Below are 13,053 nucleotides of genomic sequence, written 5' to 3'. Positions count from 1 at the left end.
CCTGGAGGGCGCCCGGAGCGCCGGGCCCAGCCCCGCCCACCCGGCCGGGGGCGGGGCTGAGGTGTCCGCGGGCGCCCCCAGCGGCTGCGGGCGGCGCGCGCGGCGTCCTCGGCTCGGCGGGGACGGAGACCTCCTGAGCGGCGCGCGATGCTGGCGACGCGGGCGAGGGTCGCGGCTCTGCGGAGAACAGGCCTGCTCTCCCGTCGGGGCGGCGGGAGGGGACTGTGGACCGGCCGCCCGCAGTCAGGTACCCTTCGAGACGCGGGCCGGGCCGCGAAAGGGACCCCAGCCGCAGCCCTCCCGCTCTGGCGACGTCCTGGGGGGAGCGCCTGCGCGTTCCCGCGGGTCCGCTGGCCCCGCCGCCTGCCCTCCGGCCCTTCGTGTCTCCCCCGCGCCCCGCGCCCCGCGCCGCGGCCGCGCGGTGGTCCCCCTGCCCGGCGTCCCGGCCCGGGTCCGGCCCCTGCGCGGTCCGGCCGGGGGCTCGGCTCTCCCCTGGTCCCTCAAGTTGGAGTAACTTCAGACATGCACACCCAGTCGCAGTTCAGGGCTGCCGACTGCGTCTTTAACGGGGGTGAGGCTGCGCTCGCAGATGCCAGACTTTAGGACTCGACTTCCTTCCTTGAGCTGGTTAAGGGCGAGCGGGCCAGGGAGGGGGTTGGCAAGCAGAGATGCTGATTTTCAAAAGGACGGACATTTGGCCAAAGCTCTTAAAAGAGGGATCATTTCACGGGCTTTTACGTTAGAAAGAAAAATGTGATAGTTCAAGAATGACCCCCTAATGTATTCAGAAAGAACCCCGTAACAGAACAGGTCTTTGTACTGGACACCTGTCCCAGAATTTTATTTAGAAGATGGAATTTAGATTTACTACAGTTTTATAGCACTTTCTTTACTCCCTGACAATTTGGGACTCACAGTCCACCTGTGACTCTTTTTGAAATCAGCTTGTAGGAAACAGACTCTTTAAGAACTTCAGAACTGATTTAATCATGGCCTGTTGGGTAGCCTGGACCTGTGCTTTTCCGCCTGACCACATTTTTGCAGCTGCCACCCTTCACTGTCCCTTTGTTCTGTGACATGGCCAGCTGAAGAATGTGATGTTTGCTCAGCTTCTCTCCTGGATGAATGGAGATACACAGTTTTTTAGTTGTTTGTTCGGAGGGAATTCACTTCATCCAGTTTCTCCTTTAGACACAAGTGGTAGATTCAGTCAACCACAGGATAACACCCTTAAGGCTTTGTGATGCGATTAAGGCCTGAGGATCCCAGGTGATCCACTTTATTACACACTTACAGCCTGGCCAAAAGCTCACCTTTCTGGACATTGTCTTTGGTGCTTAATGTCCTGGTAATTGGCACCCATATGTCTCCTGAATGAATGAGTGGGTCTCCTCGTTGGTCGGTGATTCTCACCTGTAACGCCACCGTTTATGTCATCAATGAATCTGCATTTTGAAGGGAGGGAGCGGGAAAATGAGGGTGACAGGACCAACAGTGGCTTTGTTAATTTTTGAATAACTGGCAAATGATTTGCCGAATGGAGTGAAGTACTGTAAGTTGTCTTTTTATTGGGCTTACACTTCCAGAATGTTTCTCCCAGTAACTTGCTGTCTTCTACACATGAACTTGCATTACAAACAGGGAGGGCTGGAGTTCCCTGGTGGCTCAACAGTTTAAGGACCTGGCTTTGTTACTGCTGTTGCTTGGGTTACTGCTGAGGTGTGGGTTGGATCCCTGGCCTGGGAACTTCTGCATACTGGGGGCACTGCCAGAGAAAAAAGAAATGGAAGAAGAGAGATACAGTGGAAAATTTTTAACGGGTGGTTTATGCTGACATTGTGCCTTCCTTGTGTTTTCAGGTATATATGAGAATTGAGAGAATACGTTTTTATTCAATGAGAATTGAGAGAATATACTGTTAATAATTAATGAAAACGTCCAGAGTCCACTTGGATCAGTTCTGAGAATAAGCAACCTGCCTTTTTCCAGATGAGCCGTTGTCCCGAGAAGTAACTTGCTAAAATTCGCACAGCAAGCAGAGGTGGGGTCAGAAGTCAGGCTTCTTGAATCCCAGGCCATTGTCTCTTTTCCTGGAGAAAGAAATATGAATTGACGATCAGCGTCTGTCTTTTGAAAAATGCAGTGGATTAAATAAGCATGTAGGGTGTAAACTCCGGACCGTGGTACTGTAGCATATTATTTTAGGTTTAGACGTTAGTAGATATATAACCTTAACATTTAACTTTTGTAAATGTAGCTAGAATCTTCCCCGGTGTTAACCTGAGGATTGCAGTCAACTGCCTGAACTGGTGCATCTGAGGTCCCCAGGCATATATTTGTATAGAATTTATTTATATGGTGGTTAGTTAAGGGGCAGAGAGATGAGGGGGAGGGTGAAAGTTTTATGTTGGGCTACCCGGAAGTAATGAAGATGGGATGATGGGTATGAGAGTGTGGTGGTTGCCCCAGGAACTAAGTCTGAGTCTGGTGGAGAGAAATGGGCACTTATTTTTGTGAGTAATACAGGTGGTGTTCTCACAAAAAGAGAATTCACTGTTTAGGGAGGACCAGCATCAGAAAACAAGATCTCAAATAGAATAGTGCTTTCACTGAGGGTGCTATCAGTGGCTAGGTGCTGTCTTCAGGTGGCATTGTACAAGAGGACATCAACAGACAGAAAGAACCTCGGAACTTTCTGTATGGGGAGCCCCCCAAATAATTGGTCAATGCTGTGGTATGTTTTACAAGTTGTCCATTAATGCAAGTGAGAGTACCAAGCAAAGGAAACTGTAAATGTAAATGGGGCCTTGCCTGTTTCTTTGAGACTCAGGATCTGTATTTGGTTACTGAAGATTTTTTGGTGTTTCTTTTTTCAGTAGATTAAAGTTTTTTTGGGGAGGTAGAACCTTCATGATGGGTTTGTGTTTGGAGCAGGAGTTGGGGTCCCAGAGCTGCTTACTCTGACCCCTACTTTAACTCTGTCCCTGAAAAGTCACTTCTGGGGGACCTCTGAGGAATTCTAGGGCTCTCTAGAAAGGGAGGAAAGCCAGTATTTTAGGCAGGTGTCGGGTATTAATGAATGGTGCAAATGTAAATACCTTGATTAGTTTTACTGCTTGTTACCAAGGAGGGAATATTTCTGCATGGTCAGGGCTTTCCAACCCAAGGAAACTACAACCCCGGTGAAAGGGCAAACCTTGGAAGTTAAAAGATGACTGAACTGCTTGTTAGAGGACTTCCAGGGATTTCGTGTTTGTTTTTCAAAGGGTATAAAACGCAGAGCCTTGGAGGCATTCCTAAGATTGAGATTGAAGTTCATCTTTCCGTTTGGAGACATGTATTTACGTTCCAAAGGGTTGGGACCCAGGGAGAATTTGCTTACCTTAGGTAGGGACTCTGGCTTTCTCTGCTTTGCTCAGGAAAAGGTGGCTGCTGGGCAGCTCTCCCATACAAACTAAGAAATGTATAATTTTGGAGACCTTCCCTGTGTTTCAGTCCCTGTATGTGCAGGCCTAACCAACCGGGTCTCATTTTGATGCCCGTGGCATATGACATGTGGCAAAAATGGTGTATTTCGTGATGTAAGTGATAGCAGCTCTGATCTCTGTTTCAAAAACCTCGTGTTTTTGAATAAATACAGATATTAAATCATATATTTTTGATGTAAAGCACGTATTAGGAGAATGTGTTCAACCGTGTCTATAGATAGAAATTCTTGTATGGTCATCCTTCTGTGTCTGCGAGGGTTTGGCTCCAGGACCTGCCTTGGATACCCAAATCCGAGGATGCTCAAATCTCTTACTATTATAAAATGGTGTAGCATTTGCATAGAACGCACATCCTGTGTATACCTTAAATCATCTCGTTATTACTTACAGTGCCTAATATGATGTAAATGATATGTAAATAGTTGTAAATACATGTAACTTCTGTGTAAATATTTGTGGGAGGTACCGCATGTTTAAGCTTGGCTTTTTGGAATTTTCTGGAATTCCCCCCAGTATTTTTGACCCACTGTTCGTTGGAGGACCCACGGACATGGAGCCCCTGTCTACTTGGAGTGTGCTCTTTACCTTAATGTTTCCTGAAAACTTGCAGATGACCTCAGTTTTCCTTGTAGAGGTCCTGCTGTTATCTCTTCCGTGTTCAAGGCTGTCAGGAGTAGAAAGGTAAATGCATCTCTAGGATGGGATTAGTTCGTTCGCTGATGGGGTTAGGCCTGCACTAGATGGGGCAGAGACCACGGAACCATCACTTAGGTAATGTTCTAATTGATAAAGCAGGTGTTAGGAGCGACTTGGTTTTGTCTGAGAGCCAAACTCCTGTTGACCTTTTCAGTTTTAGGCATTGTCTACATGGTAGTCAAGCACAGGTGAAATGTTTTACACCTACTTATTTTCTTTTAGAGATATATATATATATATTTGTCTTTTTAGGGATGCGCCCGTGGCATATGGAGGTTCCAGGCTAGAATGGGAGCTACAGCTGCCAGCCTACACCACAGCTATAGCAACGCTGGATCTGAGCCACATCTGCAACCTGCACGACAGCTCACGGCAATGCCGGATCCTTAATCCACTGAACGAGGCCAGGGATCAAACCTGCGTCCTCCTGGATGCTGGTCAGGTTCATTTCCTCTGAGCCACGACGGGAACTCCCTCTTTTAGACTAATATTCACTCATGTAATACAAGTGTTAATGCATTTACTCACACTTGTAAAAATTTTCATTGAAAATAATAAAATTGCTGACAGAATACTTAGATGTGAAGAAAAATGTTAAGATATGATTATTCTTTTCTCAGACCCAATATATATATACATATTTTTGTGTTTTTGTCTTTTTTTTTTTTTAAACGGCTACACCTGTGGCACATAGAGGTTCCCAGGCCAGGGGTCCAATCAGAGCTGCAGCCACTGGCCTACGTCTGAGCCATAGCAATGGCAGATCCAAGCCGTGTCTGCGACCTACACCACAGCTCACAGCAATGCTGGATCCTTAACCCACTGAGCAAGGCCAGGGATCGAACCCGAAACCTCATGGTTCCTAGTTGGATTCGTTTCTGCTGCGCCACAATGGGAACTCCCTCTCAGACCCAGTTTTTAAAAGAATTTTTTTAAATTAAAGAAGTTTTATTATAGTTGATTTACAGTGTTGTGCCTTTTAAAATTTTTTATTAAAGTATAGCACAAATTGTTGTTTTAAAATGAGTACCTAAAATTTTAATGTCAGTAGAATTTGTATCATTGTATTTTTCCAATTATAAAAACAATACATACCTTTTTAGAAAACCTGAAATGTTTAGGAAAATAGAAAGCAAGAAAAAATATTAGTCTTTTATCTAAGAAGCAAATGCTTAATATTTAAACAGAATAATTAAACCTCACATACTTTAAATCTTTCAGTAGTAAAATAAAAGCTTTTTAAGAGGGAAAACCAGAATTCCTGTTGTGGCTCAGCAGGTTGAGAACCCGACATAGGGCCCGGGAGCGAGCAATTCGATCCGTGGCCTTACTCAGTGGGTTAAGGATCTGGCCTTGCCGCAAGCTGCGGTATAGGTATAAGATGCTGCTCGGATCTGGAGTTGCTGTGGCTGTGGTGTAGGCCTGCAGTTACAGATGGGAGTCAACCCTTAGCCAGGGAATGTCCATGTGCCACAGGTGTGGACCTAAAAAGAAAACAAAACGAAAAAAAAAAAAGAGGGAAAAGCAGCTACACATGGTTTGGAATGGGATAATGTGGGCTTGGTAAAGCCTGACACCTGTGCAGGAAAGCGTTAACATAGCAGCCCTCAGGCTGCTATCTTTAGAAGGACCTTTCTGCAAGTTCGGCACCTGAACTGCTTCTTAATTAATTAGGTGCCTAGATGATCTGTATGATCTGTATGATTTACGAGGAGCACCTGCTTCTCTTCTGGGAGCCCAGAACTTTGGTGTATGCTGAGCCAAGAGTCCCTATGTGAGTAGCCCTCAGTGAGAACCTTAGATTCTGAGTCTGTAATAGACCGCCCTGAGCGGAAACACTGCACATGGTACTGAATTTTTTTTGTTGCTGGAGAAGGAAGCAACAGAGAAGCTTGGTGTGGCTCCTCATGGGAGGTAGAAAACATAAGAAGCCTTGCATGGATTTTTCCAGACTCTTTTTCACTCGCCCATCTGGTCAGATATCATTTTGCTGTAATAAACCTTTAGTCATGAATATGAGGATGTGCTGAGTCCTGTGAATCTTTTTAGCAAATCACTGAAAGTATGGATAGTCTGAAGGGACCCCGAGACAATTGCAAAGGCAGAAAGTAAAAGAGATGATGTTTCTGAAAGTGAAATTCCAAAAAAGTCCAAAAACTGAACAGCAGATAAGGAGAAATTACTTTTACTAGTTATGACTCATAAGAGGGTAATATTACTGTACAAAAAATACATAGAGGTCAATAAGAAAAAGATAAATGTGCCTGTAGAAATATGGGCCAATAAGAAGAATAGATTCTTGGAGTTCCTGCTGTGGCACAACAGGGTTGGCAGTGTCTTAGGAGCCTGGGATGCAAGTTTGATCCCTGGCCCAGAACAGTGGGTTAAGGATCCGGCGTTGCCACAGCAGTGGCTTAGGTTGCAGCTGTGGCTCAGATCTGATCCCTGGACTGGGAACTCCATGTGCTGAGGGGCCGCCAAAAAAGAAAAAAAGGAAAAGAATAGGTTATTTATGAGATATGAAAAAGAGCAAGTGTGAAAAAATTAATTTCAGAGGTGATTAAATAAATGCAAATTAAAATGGCAGTAACATGCAAATTTTTAACTGTTAAATTTGCAACAAACAACCCCCCCAAAAAAAAACCACCAAGAGATCATATTCAGATCATAGTCACCGTTTTCCTACACTGCTGGTCCAGCATATATTAATACTGCCTTTCTGGAGGACAACTTGATCATACGTATTAAACGTTTTAAACACCACGGCTGGGACACCTCAAGGCCTGGCTTCGTCCTTGGAAACACGCTCCTCCTCCTCCCATCTCCATCCCCCGAAAACCCTAAAAGCCTTAGGGAGTCAGTTTTACCTCCGTTGCTTGAAGAGAGGTGCCTGGGAGTTCTGTGGCCCTTCGCAGAAAGCAGCACCTTCCCTCTAGGTAGCTCCCTGCCCGTCACGGTCACCCTTTGGAAGCTGTTAAAAACCACCCAAGTCATGAAACGTTTTTACTCACACACATATCCCTCCAGACATTTCTTCCGACCTTCCTCTTCTCTTCCCTTCCCTTCCCTTTTCTTCCCTCCCCTTCCGTTCCTCCTCCTTAAGTAAAGTAGGTCGGCAAAGTAGGATCCGCCTTTTTTGGGTCAAAGAAACTCATCCCATTCACTGACACTGCAGCACCTGTCCCCCTCCCCCACGTTTTCTCCATTGCTGGGTAATTGTAATTCCCCTCAAGTGCCAGTGATGCTCTTCTGCCTCTTGTTTCCTGGAAGGGACGCCTTTCCCTGACCTGCCCAGAGGGCTTGCCTTTGCACGGTCTGGAGGAGAGCCACCTCCCCACCACAGAGCGGTTCCAGGGGCCTCTTGGATTTGTGGGCATTCACATTCAGTCATTTGTAGCTATTATTTCCTCCTCCAGTTCCTGTTCACCCACTTAGCTTCTAAGTAGTTCCCTTCAGGCTGGCCCATTACTGAGGCCTGAGCACCAAAAGAAGACTCTACCCACCCACCCCCAATCCCCGGCTTCCTACTTTTGGTCGTGACTCCTTTAACTATAAATTGACTTACAAAGTCTCTAAGTTGGTACCATTTTCTACCCTTCCACATGCCAGTCTATAGCAGTGGTCTTTGAAATGACTTTTGAAAAGCAATCCATTGCATGTATTAAGTTCTTATTTAAAAGTTTTTCTCCAAGTAAATTTTATAGCATGAACTAAGATGAGGGTAAGAGCTGTAATGTGAGGAATACACTTCCCCTTTGTCTAGTGGAAGAAGTCTTGTTGTTTTGAAGGCTTATTCCTGAGCCTTATTTGATCAGTTTTAGGAAAAAATATGTATGGAAGTGGAAGACCTGGAAATTGATTTATTTAAAATGATTTATTCGTTTCTTAGGAAAGTCCTCACATATTTCAGTTTGAAGACTGCTGCTAACTGTGAAACAAACTACTCCTGAAATGGACTTCCCAGCTGTTGGCTCTGATGCTGCACAGTCACTTAGAGGCTACCATTTTTCCTTCGTGGGTGCTTGGTTTCTTCATTGATCAGGATAGGCCAGACTGGGCTGTGGTACACACTAGCCCACCATCTCAGGGGCTTAATACAGTAAAACATCTTTCTTGTACATATAGTTACATTATTGGAAAATTGTAGCCTCTAAGGTCACTGCAGCAGGAGGAGAGCCGCCTGGAGGATTTCATGGGATATTTTTAAGGATCAGGCCTGGGATTAGCTTATATTACTTCTGTTTATGTGTCATTGGCCAGACTCTGGGCTTTTGGCCCCAATCTCACTGCACAAGAAGCTGGGAAGTGTAGAGGAGGAGAGGGATTTGGGATTAGCATTGATTTGTGCTTTGGTCTTTTTGTACCATTCTTCCTAAATTTTCTCAAATTTTCATTAAAAGAGCAGCATCCAGCAGTTTAAAAGCCTGTTTGATTGCAAATCAATTGCCTCATAACTTTAGCAGCACGTCCACACTACCTTTTTAACAACTCAAAATTTTTAGTTTCCCTGGAATGTTTTGCAGCAAATGCTTGTTTCCCAAGTACTCTCAATTTCTACAATTACCTGCCAAATTATACTGTTGGGGTCAGAGCTTCTTTCAAGACTCCTAACGTGTTAGAAAGAAAACATTCTGCTAACTGTTCTAAATAAAGCTTCAGCAGATTAAGAGGGCATGCTTTGAAGAGACAACCATCTACTTTCTCACTCTGCTAAGTGCTAGTAATTAAGTTCTTTATAAAATATCAAATTGAGAAATCCTTCGTTGTATATCACATGTATTCGATGGTGATATTTGATAAGTTTGTTTTATGACTTGACTTTAAAAAAAAAAGTCTCTAGTTGGCTAGTACAGTGGGGGAAGGATATCCTAATTGTTGTTAGACAGATGAGCCACTGTGTGGGCATCTGTCAGTGATGTCCACACTGGTGCTGCTCAGCTTTATTTGTGCGGTGGAAGCCTAAGGGCCAGATACCAGGGGGAGTCCTGGAGGCAGCTCTGGGAAGCATAGATTTGATGGCAGCTTCATCATGATTATATTTCTTTGCATGGTTACTCAGCTGTATCATCGTGATAGCTTTCTCTCCTAGAGGCCAGATAAGATAGAGTGATATACAAGCTGCTCAATATATCTCAACAAATTAGTTATAATAGATGCCATTTTCAGCTGTATTCCCCCCTGTAATCAGCCTATTCTGACCTTTCTAAAACAGGCATTTTTAGGGCTGAATCTCCGGCATGTGGAGGTTCCCAGGCTAGGGGTTGAATTGGAGCTGTAGCTGCTGGCCTACACCACAGTCACAGCAACATGGGATCCAAGCCTCGTCTTCGACCTACACCACAGCTCACAGCAACACCGTATCTTTAACCCACTGAGCAAGGCCAGGGATCGAACCTGCATCCTCATGGATGCTCATCAGATTCGTTTCTACTGAGCCACGACAGGAACTCCGGGATGTCTGTTTTAAGTATAGAGTATTGAGAAATATATATATGTAATTTTCTGTTCCTTAAAATAATCATGTGTCCTGTGTTTTTCTTTTGTCTTCAAATCTTGATTAAGTTGTCTGCTTTAACAGGTATTGTGATGTTATGATAACTTGATGATGGTAACGTGTCCACTTTTAGTGAGCGTTTACTCTATGCCAGGAAGTGTACTAACTTTGCATACAGCATTTCATTTAGTCCTTGCAAGCTCTGTGATATTGGTGTTTCAGATGAGGAAACTGAAGCTCAGAGAAGTGAAGTCACTTTGGTGAAAGGTCACTTGAGTAGTAAGTCGTGGAGCAGGGAATTAAATACAGGCAGTCTCCAAGGTCTATGCCTTACCTGTTTAAAACTCATTAATTGATTTTGACTTAAATGAGCTCTAGAAGTCCTTTCTGTTTATCTTCTCGGATAATAGAAGTAAAATTTTATTGCCTGATGTTAAATAAGTTCATTTTAAAAGTTTTTGCATCATTAAGCAATGTTTTACTAGTTTATTATTGTTGTAAAATGACATTGGTAGTGAAATATAGACTTCTCTTTGTAGATTTGTAATAGAATGAGATTTGTGGGATGAAGAGACCCCTAAGTGTATTTCCTGCGTCATTTGAATAAAGCAGATGCCCCGAAAGAGATGAGTACAGAAGACCAGTATTTTTGGAGTCTTATGTAACATGAAGAATTACTTGTCCATTCATTCCTAATGATGTCAAAATATCTTCTTATGTTTGAGGTCTTTTCTCTAAAATATCTTATTTTCTCTCTCATTTTACTTATTTTTATGTTTTCACTCTTTGTTTTTTCCTTCTCTTTTTTTTTTTTTTTGCTGATTATACACATAATCACAACTAAGCAAAATTACAAAAATATGTGACTTAGCTAGTGAAAGTTTTCCATAAATTCTTACCCTAGGATTTTGCCATCAATAGAATTTTATGAATGTTCCTACAAATACCAACACGTATTTTTAATGTTCTTATTTATGTTTACAAATATAGGATCATATTATTTTCTGTTCTACCACTTTATTTTTTTTTTTTAGGGCTGCACCTATAGCATATGGAAGTTCCCAGGCTAGGGATCGAATCAGAGCTGCAGCTGCGGGCCTGTGCCACAGCCACAGCAATGCCAGATCCAAGCTGCATCTGCAACCCATACCACAGCTCACGGCAATGCCAGATCGTTAACCCACTGAGTGAGGCCAGGAATTGAACCCTCATCCTCATAGGTGCTAGTTGGATTCAGTACCACTGAGCCACGACTTGTTTTATTTTTAACTTTAGGAATATATTTTGGTCAACTTTACATGTCAGGGTATGTAAATATGTCTCATTTAGAAAAAAATTGGTGTGGTAATTTGTTGTATGAATGTGCTAGTGCTTATTTCATGTTTCACTTGTTGATGGATTTTTGAATATTTAGCTTCAATATTAAAAACGGTAAAGTGATTCGCAATAGAAGATACATGAATGGCCAATTATTACATGAAAAGATTTTCAGCAGCATTAGTCTTTAGGGAAATGCAAATTAAAACCACAGATTAACATCATATACCTGTTAGAATGGCCAGCCTTAAAAAGATTAACAACACCGGAGGAGTTACCGTTGTGGTGCAGAGGAAACGAATCTAACTGGGAACCATGAGGTTGTGGGTTCAATCCTGGGCCTTGCTCAGTGGGTTAAGGATCCAGCATTGGCGTGAGCTGTGGTGTAGGTCGAAGACGCGGCTTGAATCTGGCATTGCTGTGGCTGTGGTGTAGGCCCGCAGCTATAGCTCCAATTCGATCCCTAGCCTGTGAACCTCCATATGCCGTGAGCATGGCCCTAAAAAAAGGATAAAAGAAAAAAAAAAGATTTTAACAATACTTAGTGTTGTGAGAGTGTATAGCTTCTAGAACTCACATACACTGTTTCTTTTTTATTGTTGTTTGTTTTGTTTTGCTGCAGCTGTGACCTGTGGAAGTTTCCAGGTCAGGGATTGAACCTGCACCACAGCAGTGATCTGAGATGCTGCAGCGACAATGCCAGGTCTTTAACTGGCTATGCCATAAGGGAACTCCATGCATGCACTGTTGTACAACCACTTTGGAACTCTGTTAGAAAGTTAAGTGTAAACTTACTTGTTACCCACCCATTCCACTAGGTGTTTACACAAGAGAAATGAAAACATGTCCACACAAACGCTTCTATCTGGGTGTTCATAGCAGCTTGATTCACTGTGACGTAAAGTGTCCATCCGCAGCTGACTGGATGAACACGTGTGGTACGTCCACGTGGTAGGAAAGCTACTCCTAAAGATGCAACAGCAGGGATGATTCTTAACCTCATGATGCGGAATGAAAGAAGCCAGACGCAACAGAGCAAATGCTGCATGATTTCATTTGTATAAAATTCTAGAAAATGCAAACTAAACTATAGTGACAGAAAGCAGATCAGTGGTTGCATGAGGCTGGGCAGGAGGGAGAAGTGGTTTGTCAAGGGCAGGAGGGAGCTTTTGGTGATGGAGAGCTCCGTTTATTGCTTGTGGCTTTGGACAGTTGTGTGATGGCACGTACTCATCATTACAGCGTCATGCAGAACACTTCAGTGTCCGAAGAATCCTCTGTGGTCATAGCCCATACGTACCTTTCCACTCCCGCTTTTATTGTTCATTAGACAAACCATCTTATGTGTAGCTTTGGACTTTATTAATTGGGAATAATCTAGTATTAGAGGCCTTCATTTAAAAGAAATTGTTAAAGTATAGTTGATTTACAATGTTGTGCCAGTTTCTGCTGGACAGCAAGGTGACCCAGCCATACCCACATAAACATTCTTTTTCTCGTATTATCTTCCATCATGTTTTATCATAAGAGATTGGCTGTAGTTCCCTTTGCTGTATGGTAGGATAGATGCTTTAATTTTTACAGATTGAGGTATTGGATTGGGCCAGGGTTCCTGTGTTATATATAAAGCAGAAATGTGAAGGAAAATTTATTTATTTACTTATTTGGTAGTAATAGAGATTACATAAAATAGAATATGAAGAATTCTGCATTATTTCTTCTGAAAATTGTTAATCAGCTACCTTCAAGTATTTTCTGTGTTCTTCCAGATACTGACAATATGAAGCCATTGGCGGGAGTAAAAATTCTAGATCTAACAAGGTTCGTGTTGATTCATCTATGGTTTGGTGATTGAGTTGTCCCTGTCTCTAGAAAGACCTTTAGTTTGGGTTGTAAGAGGCTGCTAATGAAATTCCTGGATCCTTAACCCATTGAGCCAGGCCAGGGACCGAACCTGCAACCTCAGGGTTCCTAGTTGGATTCAATAACCACTGAGCCATGACAGGAACTCCTGACATTTAGTTTTTGGGTTGTAAGAGGGTGCTTATGAAGCTCTCC

General features: G+C 43.3%; 1 protein-coding gene across 22 annotated transcripts in view; it reads left to right on the top strand.

Annotated features, from left to right (window-relative positions):
• Positions 1-104: 104 nt before the first annotated feature.
• Positions 105-13,053, top strand: part of SUGCT (succinyl-CoA:glutarate-CoA transferase) — a 643,257-nt gene continuing 630,308 nt past the window's right edge. For 19 of the 22 annotated variants that reach the window (XR_014833262.1, XR_014833260.1, XR_014833259.1 and 16 more), the window contains exons 1-2: positions 105-247; positions 12,765-12,816. Coding sequence is in view for 11 of the 22 variants with exons in the window: in XM_085004898.1 (XP_084861024.1) it covers positions 148-247; positions 12,765-12,816 (152 nt within the window). In the remaining 11 variants the exon portion in view is untranslated. Of the gene's footprint in view, positions 248-11,617; positions 12,817-13,053 lie in introns of all 22 variants that reach the window. The other 3 variants (XR_014833261.1, XM_085004902.1, XM_085004891.1) reach the window with 1 other exon arrangement.

The sequence above is a fragment of the Sus scrofa genome, chromosome 18 (assembly GCF_054392235.1).
Source record: "Sus scrofa isolate SSC_HxYL_T2T_F1_AM1 chromosome 18, Sscrofa_HxYL_maternal_Yorkshire_Landrace_v2.0, whole genome shotgun sequence".
Classification (NCBI taxonomy): Eukaryota; Metazoa; Chordata; class Mammalia; order Artiodactyla; family Suidae; genus Sus; species Sus scrofa.
The sequence above is the reverse complement of the archived record's forward strand: the minus strand, read 5'-3'. Positions and strand labels throughout refer to the sequence as shown.